This window comes from Helobdella robusta (genome assembly GCF_000326865.2).
Source record: "Helobdella robusta unplaced genomic scaffold HELROscaffold_36, whole genome shotgun sequence".
Lineage (NCBI taxonomy): Eukaryota > Metazoa > Annelida > Clitellata > Rhynchobdellida > Glossiphoniidae > Helobdella > Helobdella robusta.
The window spans coordinates 674,892-692,371 of NW_008704742.1; the positions used below are offsets into that span (position 1 = coordinate 674,892).

General features: G+C 30.6%; 1 protein-coding gene across 1 annotated transcript; it reads left to right on the forward strand.

The window, feature by feature from the left end:
* Positions 1–9,228: 9,228 nt before the first annotated feature.
* On the forward strand, positions 9,229–16,690 carry HELRODRAFT_192631 (hypothetical protein; the record flags this gene model as incomplete). Its single annotated transcript, XM_009023404.1, has 7 exons — positions 9,229–9,356; positions 12,256–12,709; positions 14,770–14,918; positions 15,122–15,289; positions 15,573–15,730; positions 16,254–16,336; positions 16,527–16,690. Exons 1-7 carry the CDS (start codon positions 9,300–9,302, stop codon positions 16,688–16,690), a joined length of 1,233 nt encoding a protein of 410 aa, XP_009021652.1. The 5' UTR covers positions 9,229–9,299.
* Positions 16,691–17,480: the final 790 nt, after the last annotated feature.

The following is a 17,480-nucleotide window of genomic DNA, read 5'->3' on the forward strand; positions in this document are numbered from 1 at the left end:
ATAACTGTGATGGAAGAAATCACAAAACCGATACGCAATGGTGACATTTGGAATCTAATATATGTTGATGATATCGTTTTAACATCCACGTCTGAGCAGAATGCAGCACAGATGTTTGAAAATTGAAACACCAGACTCGCCGATCATGGATTCAAAGTCAACATCAGCAAAACCAAAGCAATGAACCCATCCACTCCACAGCTTCTAGACGATGGCCCTGTTCAGTTTGTTTAGACGGTGTAAAGCGTAAGAATCGCACGACGAATTCGACGCTGAGATGAAAATGGAAATTAACCCGCACGCCGAATTCGACGTTGAGATGCTATAAGGCGTGCGAATCACGAACGGGCGAATACGACGCTCAGACGTTCGAAATTATAAATCGTGAGGAACCCGCATGTCGAAATCGACAATGTTGATATAACAATCATGGGTCTTTACGTAATTGTTTCGTCTTAACACATGAACAATGTCCCTGTATGCATTACTGTGTAAATATGTGTGTTTGTCTGTGTGTGTTACTATACGACACTTGATGTAATAAATTTTTTATTTTTAAAATTTTTATTCTATTTCAAAAATGCTTTACATTGTCTTAATAAACGTCAAATTTTGCGCTTTGACTGCGTCCGGTATTGTCAAAATAGTGTCAACTTTGTTGTACAAACTTCGGCCATACATATCAACGTCGAATTCGTTGTGCGATCCTCACGCTTTTCGCTGTCTAAACGTCGTATTCGCCCGCTCGTGATTTGCACGCTTTATAGCATTTCAACGTCGAATTCGGCGTGCGGGTTCCTTACGATTTATAATTTCGAACGTCTGAGCGTCGTATTCGCCCGTTCGTGATTCGCACGCTTTATAGCATCTCAACGTCGAATTCGTCGTGCGATTTTCACGCTTTACACCGTCTAAACGTCGTATTTGCCCGCTCGTAATTTGGACGCCTTATAAAAATAATAATAATAACATAAACATATATGAATAGACGTTCAGAACATCTCAACGTCTATTTCGCCGTGTGGCCTCAGGCTTCATAGCATTAACACGTTCAATTCACCATGCAGATTTCTCACGCCTTATAGCAACTTAACGGCGTGTTCACCGAAGCATCTCAGCGGCGTGTTCGCCGTGCGAATCCGCACGCCTTATAGCACTGGCCTTTTTTTTAAAAAATATTAATAACATTTCCTTCTTAAAATAAAATTTTTACCGATTTCTTTTCGATTTCTAGAATCTAATTTTGTTTAGGAATGATGAGAGCCTTACTCTAATGAAATGATATGAAGTAAATGAAGTCCATCATCATCATGATTCGTTAGTGATGGGTGAATGAATGAAGAAATCTTTATTTAAGAAAAATGAGGATCACTCATGGGCGGATCTAGACAACTTTGACAGGGGGGGCCAAAACTGGGATATTAAGGTTTTAGTTAGTTTGACTTTGACACATACTACAATAATTCAAGTCTAGTCGGGTAATGACTGGTACGCATTAACCCTAACCCAAAAATGTTTTTATTATTCAGCTTATTGCTAATTTTTTTTAGTTGAAAATACAAATTTATTTCATATGCAATTATTGAAATATCTAGGTATTACCATGATTAACGGCCTCAAGTGTATTGATATCGCACTGCTTCTGTTTTTTGCCGGAGTCGGTTGAAAAAAGTTTAAAATACTACTTTTTACAAATGACAAATTTTTTTAATTTTAAGACGAATTCAAATGCAAACTGATTTTATGAAACACAAAAAAATAAGACGCGCCAAATCGTAAACGGAATAAAGTGTGAACTGTGAACAAAACATAAAATTATCAAAAGTCTAAATAAGTAAAGACTATAATATTTTTTTATTTACTTTTTGTTGATATTAGTTTTCAATAAAAGAAATATACTAAGAAAACATGAATAATTTTTTTTTGTGCCGCAAAACACTATTTAAGTTTAAAATATGAATTATATTCTGAAATAAACTTGTATCAAATTTATATAAAAGAAATATACTAAGAAAACATGAATAATTTTTATTTTGTGCCGCAAAACACTATTTAAGTTTAAATTATGAATTATATTCTGAAATAAACTTGTATCAAATTTATATAATAAATCCATGGATATAGTGGATATGGCACAAGAATTAATCCCCGGCTAATAATTTTTTTTAGTTCTATGGAATAGAGAACATAATTTGAGCGTAAACATTTCTTCATTGTAGTTGACATTTCGTTTTACTGTTTTAAAATTTAAATTTAATCGCCTACACGAAGTTTTCGTTTCTTTATATCATAACATTTAAATAAGTCGCTTTTTTCGTCTCTACCGACTTAGTTATCAAATAGAGATTGTTTGTTGAAAATAAAATGATTTTAGATTTTGATTCCGGAAAATTTATGGCAAAATGTAAGGATGTTCATATTTATTTCAATATTTGACATTCATACATTTTGCTCAATTGTCCTGGAAATAAAACATCTTTTGGATGAATCTACTACACATACACTTTGATACATACATTCATCCACCTGGATTAATAACAAGTGCAGTTATCTTCAATGTCATCAAATTATAAATTTTTTTAAAATCTGAACAAATGTTATAAAATAAAGGTTTAATTCAGAATTTAATGACAAACTAGTCATTATGATTCAGGATTTTGGCAAATAAATGGATGTTCATAATTATTTTAATATTGATATTTATACATTTTGTTCAATTTTTCTAAAATGAAACATCTTTTGGATGATGCTAGAAGTTAGAGGCTAACCGTTATTTTATATGTACATGTAGTGGTGCTACAAATCAAGGCACAATATGTTCCAATAAATTGTTAAGTTGTTCATTGAAAAAAAGAAAATAAATGGACTAAGTGATATATGAAGACATAAATTTTAAAAAACGTAAATGGCAAAAACAAAAAAATTACTGAACCTGCATCAAATACTATTAATATAATGAACTTAGTTGAAACTGATCGACATGGAATTTAATTAAAATCAATCAACTATTTAGTATAATTAAACATTATTATATTTCATAATATAAAAAATATGTATATGTATAAAATTATTATTGCTAATTTATTATGCTCAAATACTGTTGGGGTGCAGTGAAGTTCAGCGTAATAAAAAATAATTATTATTGAGAAAATTATTTTCAAAACATTTTACAAAAATATTTACATCTTTAATGAAATAAATGTTTGTTAAATTTGCAGATAAAAAATTTGTAAAATACATAATACATCATATTCTTTTGACAATACTTAGATTTAAAGTTTAAACTTATCAATATCTAAATGGTCCTAAAAATAAAAATAACGTCTTACATTTATCTGAAAGCATTGAAACTTTTGTATAATAGCTGATAAATTATAAATTAATAAATGCCCATACCTATTTATGTTTTTAAAAAAGGGGTTAAATAAAAAAGAAATTAAGATTAAAAAATGACAAGAAATGCTGGAAATTGTTTAATGTTGCTGTGAAAAATGTTCAATTAATAGATGAAGTTGACTAGATGTACCAATATAATAATATGACTCTCAGTAAAAGCGTTTTAAAATAAATAACAATAATCACAGATTTCAATTAAGAAATATTTAAATGTTTAAAAATTAACAAAAAAATAATAAAAAAGAGAGATTTAGAAATGCAAAAAAGTCACAAAAACCAGATGTTTAATAGAAATTAAAATAAAAAATAAATAAATCATTCTCTGTAAGTATAAATAAAAAATTTCACTGGCCCTTAAAGTGAATTAGTTTATGATATTTTGAACGAATTTTCAACTGACTATTGTTTTTGGCCAAATGAAAAGAGCGAACATCTATATATGTTTTTGTTATTAATCTCAATAAAGAAAAAAAATGATTGTTTATATTATCTGCACTTTCAATGATATGATCTTTAAGGTTTAATAGATCTTTATTTGCCAACTCACTCAAAACACTTGATACAACAATTGTTCTATTCATTTTAGACCAGTCTGTCACCATTTTCAAATGTCTTTCGGTGACACGGCAAATCTGATTGACAAATATGAATTAGTCAAAAAATATATATTAGGCAATATTATATAAAAATGAAGAAATTAAAGATCAATATTTTTCCAGCATGCAAATAAAAATAAACATGGAAAAAAATTATTTTCTGACCTGAACAACACCACAGGATGGGAAAACTAGACCACCATTGTCTTTTAGTATCAGAAGCTGTTGGTGTAACATGGTAGCTTGTCCTTTTATATCAATAAGTGTAAATCTACACTTGTTACAATCGATTGTTTTGGCAACTTTTCTAACCACCCATCAATATAATCAGCAATATACGCTATTGCACTGTCGATGATAGTGGACATGGTGTTAGATGGATTTTCAATGACAGTGGACATGGTATTAGATATCATTATTTGTGAATCTAAAAACGTCTCTTCAAAAATATCTTTAAATTGATCCTCTGGAACTTTAAATTCTGATTCAACAATCATTTGTTCCTGTACATTCCCTTAAAAAATTATAAAACAACATATGTATAGCCTCATTTAAAGCAACTGTATAAATGGAACATATTTGAATAACCTGTTTTTCCAGGGACAATATCATATCTACAGTACACTTTTTTGAATATAGATTCCAGTTGCCAGACATTTGGATTATCATTGCTTCTCCCTAAATACATAAATAAATATATAAAATTGAAGTCACTTTTGTTAAATAACCACTTTTGAACATTTTCTAACCTACACTTCGAATGAAATTAAAAAATAACTCAAGATGGTCTTGGCTGAATTTGTATGTCAGAACATATTTTTGTGTTTGAAGCAAGGATGTGGCTAAATTTATTATGGTTTCTATGTTGACAACCATCCCAAGAACACATGTATTCCTTGAGTTTTAAAAATATAACAATTGGTTAGTACATTTTCATCAAACACTGTAAGATATATGTTTACCTATTGGTTTGATATATAAATTTTCCATCGACAGTTTTTAGTGATAACAAATACTCTTTCAGTGACATTAGGTTTGATGCTATGTTATTAAATGATGTCATTGATATACCACGTCTGAAATATTTACTGTAAATGTTCTTACTATTCATTATATCATTATATCAAACAATATATCCATTTTTTCCCGGAATTGTACAGTTGCTCCACAATCTCTAAATTCTTCACAGTTACTTGAACATCTTAAGGCTTTGGCCACCGAATTACTCAATATGTGAGCCACTAATTTAACTTGAAATTATGTAAGTCATTTTTATAATTATAAAATCTATTTGTATGGTGATTTATTTTTTTAATACATGAACATACTCAAAAGATATTGTTGAATATGTAGAGAAAGGAAGAATTATACTAAATGGTACCTTCATTTTTTGATTATGATAATTAACATGTTGGTCAGTTAATTTGTTAGCCAATTTGAAGCCAGTCGTGTACTGTGCAGAATGTAATTTGCATATGTATTTCCATCTAATTAAACCACCATTTGATTCTAAAATTTTTTATCAGCCCATGTGTTACGGACAAGTTTCAACATGTGACAGGCATCAAGTATTACATAGATTTCTCTATTTGTTGATGGTAATTTAAAAGATGGTTTGACAAAGGTAGGCAAATCAAAGACACATCCAAGTTTTATGCACATAACAATGTTTGTTCGTAAGCCATCCATCACCAGCGTCACTACCTGTATTTGAACAATAATAACACTCAGGTAACATTGATAAAATAACTTTAAAAAATCTAAAAAACAAAACAGAAATTGTAAAAAGTTTTAACAAGAATTATACTTTCAATCCAATCTTTTCCAAAGCTTCAAGTGCGTTCAATACAAGAACTTGTTGCGTAGTTGCTGACATGCTTTTGAACAAAAAGTAAGCAAGGGGAAACTTCCATGAACCTGACGTACCAACTATCATTAAAACCAGGGCCTGTGTTGCCAATTCATAGGATGTGTAGTCTCCACCAAAATGTTCATAACCGGAATAGACACCTTTATGTTTTAAATATATCAGTTGTTCCCGAATTGACATACTATCTATCATCAAAGAACAGTGTGTAAATTGTTTTGCATCTGTTTCGTGTTTTTTCTTCAGGAAATTCAACATAGAATGATTGAGGCCTGGTCCTCCATTTACAAATTCTAACCACCTTAATACATTTAAATACTTAAATTTTTAATTTGTAATTATATATATAATATTAAACAATAACTTACCGTGCTAATGTACGTTTATGTGGCAGATGTAATCCTTTACATTTCAAAAACTGGTAGCTTTTTCCACCGTACAAATGTAAAGTCAATGCAAAACGCTTTTGTTCTTCAGTATAGGTTTTGTTCGGTTTCATGAAAAGTTTTGTTGGAATATCTGAAATGCCAATTCAATATTAAAAATTAAAAAAAGTGGCATACGTAAAGGTTTGTTGCTAAAAATTATTTTTAAAGTTTAATAATTAGCATACCTGAATATGAAAGTAATGTTGAGGTAAGTTCATCGTTGTATTTCTTCAACATCTTAATTTCATTTCTATATACTTCAAGTTTGACTTTTAATCTTTTAATTTTTTTGTTGTAGTTATATAGAACTTTTCTGGTAGTTTTTAATGATATATCTAATTTTTTAGCTTTCCTTTTCAAGCTTCTAGGTGTCAATGCATCAATACCAGTCTGTAAAATTTTTCATTTTCCTTTCAACAACTTATATTAAGTATTTTAACAATCATTTATAATTCTGGTTATAGTTATAGAAACATGTGTTAAAATACTAAATTACATTTTTCACTATTTTTTATTTATTAAATGAACCATCATACATACAAACCAATTTAACAATTGATGTTGATGGAACTGCAACATTTTCTAAAGATGCAACATTTTCTATCTGAAGTTGAATATTACACATGAATGAATGTATGCATCAAAGTATGTGTGGTAGATTCATCATAAACTTTGTGAAATAAATACCTTGAACATGTACTTACATATGTGTATCTTCTTATTGACATAAAATAAAAAAAATAAATATTAATTGTAGCGCATGCAATCAGTAATATATTAATCTAAGTAAATTTTATATTTAAACAAACATACTGGTTCATCAGTTAATTTTTTCTCCATCATTATTGGTGATTGCATTTCAGATAGAGTATCTGTTTGATCATTTGATAAAATCTGAAAATGATAAATATTCAATATACTTGATTATGTGATTTGCAGGAACAAATATCTAATTAATATACTAACTATAATATGTTAGTGTCTTGCAATTAATTAATTAGTGATTCATTTTTCATGATGCACCAATAATTAGTTATTTCTTTATTTTAATGTTAATCTTAATGTTAGTTTAATTTTTTTTAAACTATTTAAAGTAGAAATTTTTTATAAGTTACAAAAAGAACAAAACCTTTGGAAATACTATAGGAACTGATGTTTTTTGAGCAACATTTTAGAACCTACTTTATAAAAGCATTCTTGTAAAAAATGCCTACTGCAGATGAAGATATTTTTTCTACTACAAAAATTTGTAATATGATTTTTTATATTCCCTTCCCACTGTATTCTTTGACTGTCATCTTTTGGTAGTCTGGTTTGGTTTTATTATTGTAAAAAAAGCTTAACTATTTTATGTTAAAATTTTACTATTATTATATTAATTATACATACCTATGTAAAGTTACGCCGATATCTTTATAAGACCCATGACATTTGGATATTGAGCACATGGGCATGGTTAAACTTAATGTATATAAAATAATTAAACAAATAAGAAAATGACAGACGATGATCGGTTAAAAACTGATTACTTCCTTTAACTTAAATTCACTTTTAAACAATTATTGCTATTCTATGCATCAAATTTGTTAGATTTACCTTGATGTTATATATATATATAAAATGTATGTATATATAACGCTTCTGCCATATCCATATTATATATATCCATGAATAAATCTCAAATTTTTTTTTATTATATAACGCTGTCTTGAATTGAACTGATGATAACGGGGCCCCCTAAATCCACCATTGGGATCACTAACGAACTTATTATAAATCTTAGAATTTTCTGATGCATCAAAAAATGGCAATATCCATTTAACGATTAAATGCGGTTATATAAACCTTATAGATTAACCTAAAACTTCACGGAATATTGAAAACGAAGTAAATTTTAATAAACGGGTTGAATGCAGATCGGCCAAAAGTCATTACCATAATTTCGAGAAGGCCAAGATTTTTCTAATTGTATTGCAGGTTTTTCTAAAAATAAACCAAAATGCTCATGAATAATTAATTTTTTAAGAACTTTCCTACAGAGAAAACTTGCCCGTTGAAAAAATTTCATTCTTCAGCATATACCTATTTAGTTTCCATGTAGGGTGAATAAATAATTCAGAAAATTTGCCCGTTGAAAAAATTTCATTCTTCAGCACATACCTATTTAGTTTCCATGTATAATTGAATAAATAATTCATCAAATTTTAGAGTTTTTATTTTTGTATAGTTTATTAGTAATTATCATTCATTTTTTATTATTTTTTAATTATTTTATTTCATGGATTTGCATAATATTTCAGTTTATTTAGATTTTTGCCTAGTGTCATTTGACTAATAGACTAATATCCATGAACAATACCACTAAAGACCAACAATGACAGGCCTCATCTTACCATTCATTCCGATCTCGATCATGTGGTTTCTGCGTTCTTACATTCTTTATATTTCTTTCTCTTTGCCGTAAACAAAAACAGACGATAACGAAAAATCCAGCGATAACAAAAACGGACGATAACGAAAAATTCGACGATGTCGTGCTTGAATCAATGGAATTGTTTTAATTTTTAATAGATTTTATTAGTAGTTTCTCTTTTTAATTTTTATTGACTTAGTTTTAAATTAAAAATTATTTATCATTAATAAATTTCCAAAAAAAAAGTAAAAAAAAAATTAACTCCCCATACTAACAGTTAGGCCCTAATTTGCTATAATTAAATTAAAAATACGTAAAAAAATATTTAATTACTTAAATTAATTATTAAATTAACTTTATTTAAAATTTAAAAGATAAAACCAGAACATTTGTTATTTTAAAAATTTAAATCAAAAATAAATTATAAAAGGAAAATAAAAGTTTGTTAGAATTAGTTAGATGAACCTTTTTTATTTTATCTTTTAATTATAGTTTTTTAGAATTTTTCAACTAACCAGTGTGTGTAACATTGTAACAAACCTGTAAGAAAGTAACTAACAACTAACCTAGGCTAACAACTGTGGCAAAGAAAATTATGTATGATGACAGAGACAGGTGAAGCTACAAAAAAAGTCAAGCACAAAAAGAAGAAACAGGTTTTGCTCACAGATTTTTTTATTAATATTTACTTTTTATATGCCAAAAGAAAATGTAAGAAAGCGAATCAAATTGATTAGAATTTTAAATAATAATTAATTAAAAGTTAAGAATAAATTTTAAATAATAACGACAATAATGATAGTCCGACCATAAACGTAATGAGTTTGATGATTTCAAGAAAAAATTCATTATATAGAATTTTCGTTGTATTATATAGCATTTGTTCAGAGAAATTCTTCATTGCTTAAAAAGTGTTTATATACTATATATTTATGAAAAACAACATCCTCATCATTTGTTTATTTTGATAACAGAAAGTAATAATACATGGTATAATTACAAAAAATAAAATTTTAAAAGTTAAATTTATTCTTTGTTCCATGTAACAATGATTCTGATAAAAATTAATCAAGGTAGAATTCGCCAAAGTTACAAGAATTCTAGAACACAAAGTAATAAAATGGCTACTAAGATATTAAATTAGAGGAGTACAAAAGCACCGCTCATATCAATTCATAGAATGTTTGCTCATCGGATAATTCTTTCAACTTTTATAAATTATGTTCATTGTAAAGAAATTATTTTTGTTCTATAGAAACAGTTTACATGTAAAATTCTGAGGGACATAAAAATAGAGATTTTCGTTGTTTGCTATAAGGAGGTTTGACTATATATAAAATATTTATATGTTTATACACACACACACACACACACACACACATATATATATATATATATATATATATATATATAATATGCATACTCATGTGGTTAAAAGAATGACGGTAAAATGCTCATTAACGTGCAACAAGGCCAACCTAGGGTTTTCGTCAGCGAACCCTGGAAGGAACACTGGTCGGCTGGGTGCCTAAAAATGTACTTGATGATGATAATATACATATAATAAAATTATGAATGAAATCATATGTTACTTTAGTGAGCTTTACACATGTTGAGTAAAAGTTTGTTTAATTAACAAAAAGAGTAAAACTCTGATTTTTTGAATTTTGGTAAATTATCTTTTTTTTGATTTGATTGATTAATCATTAATAAATCAGTATTAATTTGATTTAATTTAATAGTTTATTGTTTAATGCTAATATAGTTAGTTGGTATTGTTAAGGTTATATAAAAATATAGTTAGTAGTATTGTTATAGACATAAAGCCGAGATAAGAACTAGTAGTTAGAAATTGTGTGAGTGCTTGTAAATTTAATTAGAAGGCGTAAATAATTAAAACGGTATGTGACACATTTACTAGCAGATCCGTAGCTATATAAACAAGGACGAGAAGACAACAGGACAGGACAGACACACAAGAGGGGAGGAGAACAGGTAAGAAGAAGACCGAACAACAGTTGACGTAGAATTTGTAAATGTGATTTACGTAGTTATTTGGATTAATTTATTGTTTCAATTACTGCTGGTATTAAATAAAAGTTCAACTTAGTTTGCGTTTGAAGTAGTTGTGTTCATCTATCGGAAATCTTGAACCTACGGTTAAACGAACTCTTGACTATCGTTGGAAGCTACAACCTGGTGTTGGAGATATAGCGAGTATTCAAGCTATAACATTGGTGTTGGTAGTTACGAGGTCGAAGAAGTTACAACACTGATGTTAGAAGTGGGATCTTCAGGAGATTACACACTGGTGACAGGTAAGATTTTGATAGCTGAAAACTTACTGCAGTAAAGAATGCCAGGGCTAAAAAACTCGATGTTATTAGTCCAACAAGAGAAGCTTAACTACTGATGAATAGTTGTATTCCGTGATTTACCCATCGATTAGTTATTGTGCTGTATTCTAACGATTTTATCGATTGAATAAACGAGTGATTGATCATAGCAATACACACATGTGATTGCCAGCACTGTTTTCTTTTTGATAAAGTTCATCCGAAATATGTCTGTTCAGGAGTCAAGAATCCACGTAAAGAGAAATAACCATACCCTACAAGTTCAAGGGGTTGGTTATAACAGTATATTTATGTTATAAAAAATATAAAGTTATGTTTTTAAAATCACAACAAACTGAATGAAGCAGTAAAATGACTTGGCTGCACTTTTGAAGACTTCATCTTTATCTGCAAGCATTGTGTTGTGATTTGTCAAATTTGGCCTTAGGGCTTAGTATTGAAAAAACTTTACTGCGTCTCGTGGCCGAATGGTTAGGGTGTATGTCTACCACTCCCACGACCCGGGTTTGAATCCTGCAGTTTCTACAGGTTCATCTGGGTAGCCGACCCCCGGTCAACCCAGCCGTCCATCTTTTCGAGGTTGGTAAATGGGTAGACAACGTAAGTTGTCGCATGCTGGCCGGCGATAATGCTCAGTGGCTCAAATGCTCGCTGAGTCAAAACTCTCAATGGCTATCATATACTCAGCGTATATGATGCGGTGCTTGCGCGTGCACATTAAACACATGTGTACGTCGTGTGAAAAGGATAAACAGCCTTTGTGGCGAAGATGGCAGCTTCAAATTAATGGTTGAAGATAAGAAGAACATAATAAAAGATATATAGATAATATATCTGTAACATTGTTAGTGGTTCTGCGTATGTCAGAGCTACAATAATGAAGACTAAAACAATAGTTTAAATTACATGCTTATTCTAAAATGATTTTGTCAAATTCAGTTGATGTTATACGAGCTAATAATTTAGCAGTATTCAATTTGCTGTGTGCCTATTCTAATAATAAAAAAAACTAAAATTTATTTATATTTGTTAAAAATTTTATTAAAATTTTTTTGTTTACATATTAAATTTTATTTTTTCAAAATTTGCCGAATCATGTTAAATTTTTAGTATTTTTTATAGTTTGATGAGTCATATTTTTTTAGTGGGATATATTTTTTGAAAAACTAACCTGTGTCAATAACTATCATTTATTTAGGAGAAGGAAATTGAAAAGACAAAACTAGAGGATCTACCATATGATGAACATTTGAAGGGCTTGCAAGAATTGAAAGAGTTGGCACAGAATGAACTCTTTTCCGGTTCCAAAGTGTCATATAAGAATAAAAAGGCTGAACTGAAGCTAGATGTAGAGCCAGTAATTTCAAACACAGATGATGATCTATTGAAAAATATTGAAATCAATAAAGATCTGACAGAAATTATTAGAATAGACGTTAATGGTCACAAAGACAACAAAGAAAACATAAAAACAGATATTGCTGATGACGTAATGTCCAGTGTTTTTCATGAATCTGAAAATGATCTCTACAGTGCAACTGAACCTAATATTAACATTGTCATTAAAGAGGAACTGGAAAATTTTAAAGAAATAGTTAGCATTGGTATTATCAGTCCGACTGCTCCAGAACTTGATGATGCAGATGAATTAGGTACTTCTTTGTTCTTTCATAAAATATTATATTATTGTTTCATTTTTTATTGTATCAACTTTTACTCTGCTTTAACAAAAATTTAAAAAAAATGTTTGATACACTTTGTTTAATGTAAATCTTTCCTGTTACAGCCAAATTAATATTAAAATGCATGTTCATAAATGTAGAAATCTTCATCCCACATTTTTTTAAATAACTTGTATCAAATTATACCACAAATTTTGTGGAGTGCTTCTTTTGAATAACTTTAGAGGTACTAGCTTTGCTTGAGTTAGTGTATATATCGACTCATGTTGCAGAATTTCTTCAAATCAATTAGCAATATATTCCAGATTTGTTCCGATTATACTGAAAATCTCTTTTTTCCAAAACAAGAAGGCTGAACTCTGGAAGTATCTGATCACCAATGTTGTAAAATCTCAATCGACTCTTGTTTGCAATCTCACTTTTAAATTACCTGGAGTGTTGCCAGCCAGACAATCTCTGGTCAAAAAACTAGTTAAATTGTTTGAAAACAATTTTTCTGTGAAGCTCATCTCTTTTAAATGAAGTCAAATTTTGAATATCTGGTATTTAGCCTAGCCACACATCCAAACCGTTTGCCTTTCACACGAAAAAATAAGTTGATGCCATGCATTCAGTGCCGGCTTTGGGGGGGGGGCAAGATCGAGCACCACTCGAGGGTGCTGGGTAACTGGGGGTGCCAAGTGTTGTCTGCAAAATATACACTAAATATTTTTTTATAATAAAACTAAGTTGAAAATAGATTTAGTTAAACTTATATTTATTTTCAGCATAATTTAGTTTTACCTGGAAATTAATTTTTTTATAATAAAATTAAGTTGAAAATAGATTTAGTTAAACTTATATCTATTTTCAGCATAATTTAGTTTTTCCTGGAAATTAATTTTTTTAAAAAAATACTTTAATCAGAGAAATTATAAATTTTATCATAATTTTATTAAACGTTTTTGTAACTAAAGTTCATCTGTGCGCTTGCATACTTTGTGGCGCCATATATTTGTGTCTCATCAAACTCATTTATGATTTTGGTACATTTTGCTGCGGGTACTTGTTTATTGGTTCAATAATTCACCATCTAGTTACTCATGAGGCGATACTCGTTGGGAAGCCAAAATTGAAAGTCTCAGAGCAATCTGACACCAAATAAGTTGCGTGCATGATGTTTTAATTACTATATATAAAGCTGATATAAAACTTCTTGATATTGCACACGAAACACTTACATTAGCAGAATAATTAAAAAAATATAGTTTTCTAATCTCTTTAATTGCATGGTACAGTGAACTCTTTTTACTGTTTCAAATAGATGTTGTTAGTAAAGCGATGCCGGCCAAGGACGTGGATCTGGTACAGTACACTGAAATGCTTAAAAAAATGTATTAAGTATTTACAAAATTACAGAATGTTTGGCTTTAACAAGCAATAGTTGGTGCTAAAGAATTTATTGAAGACGTCTGCTATGAAATTCATCTAGTTGTGTTGCATTGCTTATTTATACACTTGTTTTCAATAAAACATATCTTTAAAAATTCAATTTTACACTTAGATTAAAAATTAATTAAAAAATTTTCTAGGATTTTTCTACAATTGTTGCCTATTGGCCTCGCTTGTACTCGTTCGTTAATGTTCAGCTACTTACCTTCCATTGTTAATGTCAATAATACGTAGGGGCGCGTCAACAAGTTTTGCCCGACCTGTCGAAAAAGCTAAGACCGGCGCTGCAGGCATTGGCTCATTGCAGTTGTCGATTCTGTGCACGTGAAACAGGAGACGACCGCTTTTGTTGACTAAACGTTAAATAAGGTCCGATCGGTCGTATTTTGTGAAGTTGGTGGAAATATCGCTGGCAGAGTTGACTTACGTGGTTGGCGACGTTCCAGTTGAACTTTTCCACACATATGCCTTGCTACATCAGCTCTCAAAACAAATAAAAACTATAACAACTGTGAAGTTGTGTTCAAAAAATACAATTAAATCGTCTAAGGTCATAAAACGAAATTACTTCCTGAACATGCAAATAAATTATATTTCAGGTTTCAATGTAGGATGTTTGTATCCAAAGTTGTCTCACGTGGAGAATGAGTCGGAACAATTGGAACCATTCACTGAAGAGCAGCTGAGGACATTATACTGCAATGAATGGCTTCAACTTGCTGATGGCTTCATTGAAAAGTTTTATAATGTTGGTAATATTTACATTTATCATGTGAGATTCTTTTTATTGTAGAATTCCAGTACTGTTGATAACCGGAGTTTAAAACTTGAGCTGCTATCATTTTTATTTATTATCAATAAAACTACTAGATAGAACTAATGATCATTTGTTTGCACTTGGTAGATTAGTCAGCGAAGGTAAGTTTTATTTCATTTTACTGATTTGCAAAGGATTCCACAGACGACAGCAAGCATGAATTTTTTCATTTGGTGAATGATTACAAGATGGCCAGGCACAAATATTTGATGCTGAAACAAGATATTCACGGTCTAAAGAAAGAAGTTCAACGATTGAAAAGTCTGGTATGGCAAGTGAACTCCACGACAACCTCATTGAAAGTTAGTTAGGTCTACCAAATTAAATTTTGCATGTCAAATCTTAAAAGTTTTCAGTTTGCAATACAATATCATTTAATAATATGTGAGAGTTTTACCTTGGCTAATTTTCCAAACATTAAGTAGAATAAAATAAAAAATGTTATCTAAATAAATTTTGTAAAAATGAGATTGTGCACTTTGGGATGATAAACTGTGTGATGTTTTTAATGACTGAATGGATAAGTTGTTCTATATTAGGAAAATCATGTAAAAGATTGAACAAACAAACAAAAAACTACAACAGGGCAGGTGCAAAGATGATTCGGTTGTGACAGGAGATGTCACATACGAAACAATTTCACTAAACGAAGGGATGGCATTGGAACACAAGGCTGCACTCGACCACTTGAAGGATGCAACACACCACATGGCCCTGACTGCTTTCAGAGTGCATCTATACAGGTCTTTTTCTTATTTTGTTTGTTTACTTTTTGTAGCGGTGCCCCTTTTAAAATATTCTTTCATACATTCATGACATGATATCATTTATTGTGAGTTTAAAGTTGGGTGGATGGGAGTTAAGTTGAACGAAATTAAAAATTCAGCTTATTGCAAAAACTTTTGGGTGTAATATTGTGAATGTCCAGCAAATATGGGGTGCTTTTTAATAAAATGCAATATAATTTATTATGATATAAATTACACCCCTGTCTGTCAGTTTGTCATTGAGCAACTGCGTAAACATTTTTGTTGTGAGTTTGTGTCCTGTTCGATGGATCGTTCTTTTGGTGGAAATATTTTATTACGATGTCGTTTTAATTATGGCTAGCATAAAACTACGGGAGGAACCGCAATAGAAGTAGAACACACAATTCATATCTGATTGTAAATCTAGAAAGTCACATTATAAGAACTTTTGTTTGTTTTATCAAGGCGTTATTGTTGAGATGCATTGCGCTTGAAATATTTCTTAACCACACTGCAGAATGAGAATAGAGGACTACATACGCAAGTTCCACGACGACCACCCTGGTCTCCTCAACGTACCTCGTAATCTGCCTGTTCAATGTACTCAGTCCTTTGTATATTTGTTTGTTCGTTTGTGGCCATCGTGTGAAGAATCTCATGCAGTGCTGTCCTGCAACACTTAACAATTTATTCATGTTTTAAATGTCAACCACCATTAAATTTTGTGTAACACGCTGTAGAGTGTAATGTACATGCACACATTAAAGTACATCATATTAATTGCGAACAGTTAAATCAGAGGTGGACGTTGCAGACGATGTTAATAATGATGCTGTGAAGTTGAAAGAACTGATTAGCGTGTTGTTTGCGTTTGAGAGGATGAGTGTGAGGGACGAGGAGTTCGTCAGGGACATTCGGACGTGGCTCACCAATATGGTCGGTTACTCATTTTGAATTTACGTGATTCAATGTTTTATTGAATTGTATTTACTTGCTTAGCATATTAAACAATTCATTGATATTTCTTGATGTTTCAGTTTTCAAAATAAAATAATGAATATAATTTGCATGTTGCCGCTATATAATTCAAATGCTGTCAAGTTTCAACCAGGGAGTCGGAATTGGATGAAAAGTTTTCTGACTAAGCGATTGGAAATTTTCGACTCCCGACTCCGTGTTCCGACTCCCTGAACATGTTTTTTCAACTTTTGCTGTATAGATTTACTTGAATATTAGTACTATATGAACAATAATTTGAAAAACTTTTAAAATCCGTCGATGTATCTGTTCTCTTCAATAAAATTATTTGATGCTTATGTTTTCAAATATACTGAAGGGTGGTTATGTGTTTTCATTTACGTTCATGTGCACTGTTTATCTTTTGTGGCTCTACTTTATAAATTACTTTATTACATTTTTGTATGTTTTCATGAAACAATTTCGTTTTCTCTCACTTTTGTGTTTAATTCTTGGTGGTCGTTACGTGGCCGCACTTGAAATTCTGCGAGCAGGTGAGCTGTTTGTTGCGGCATGCCTCGCTGCACGACCACATGTACCTGCTGCTCCACGTCCTCCACTCGCCATCTGGCGTCAACACGTGGGCCGTCAACTTCATCCAACCAAACAACTTCCCCGATGAAACTCCTCCCAACGTCCAACCTGCCAATGTAGCTCATGATGATAATTTTCACGACAGTCTCCTCACTGTCGGTCCCCTCAGTGATGAAGCTGCCGTGTGGAACGA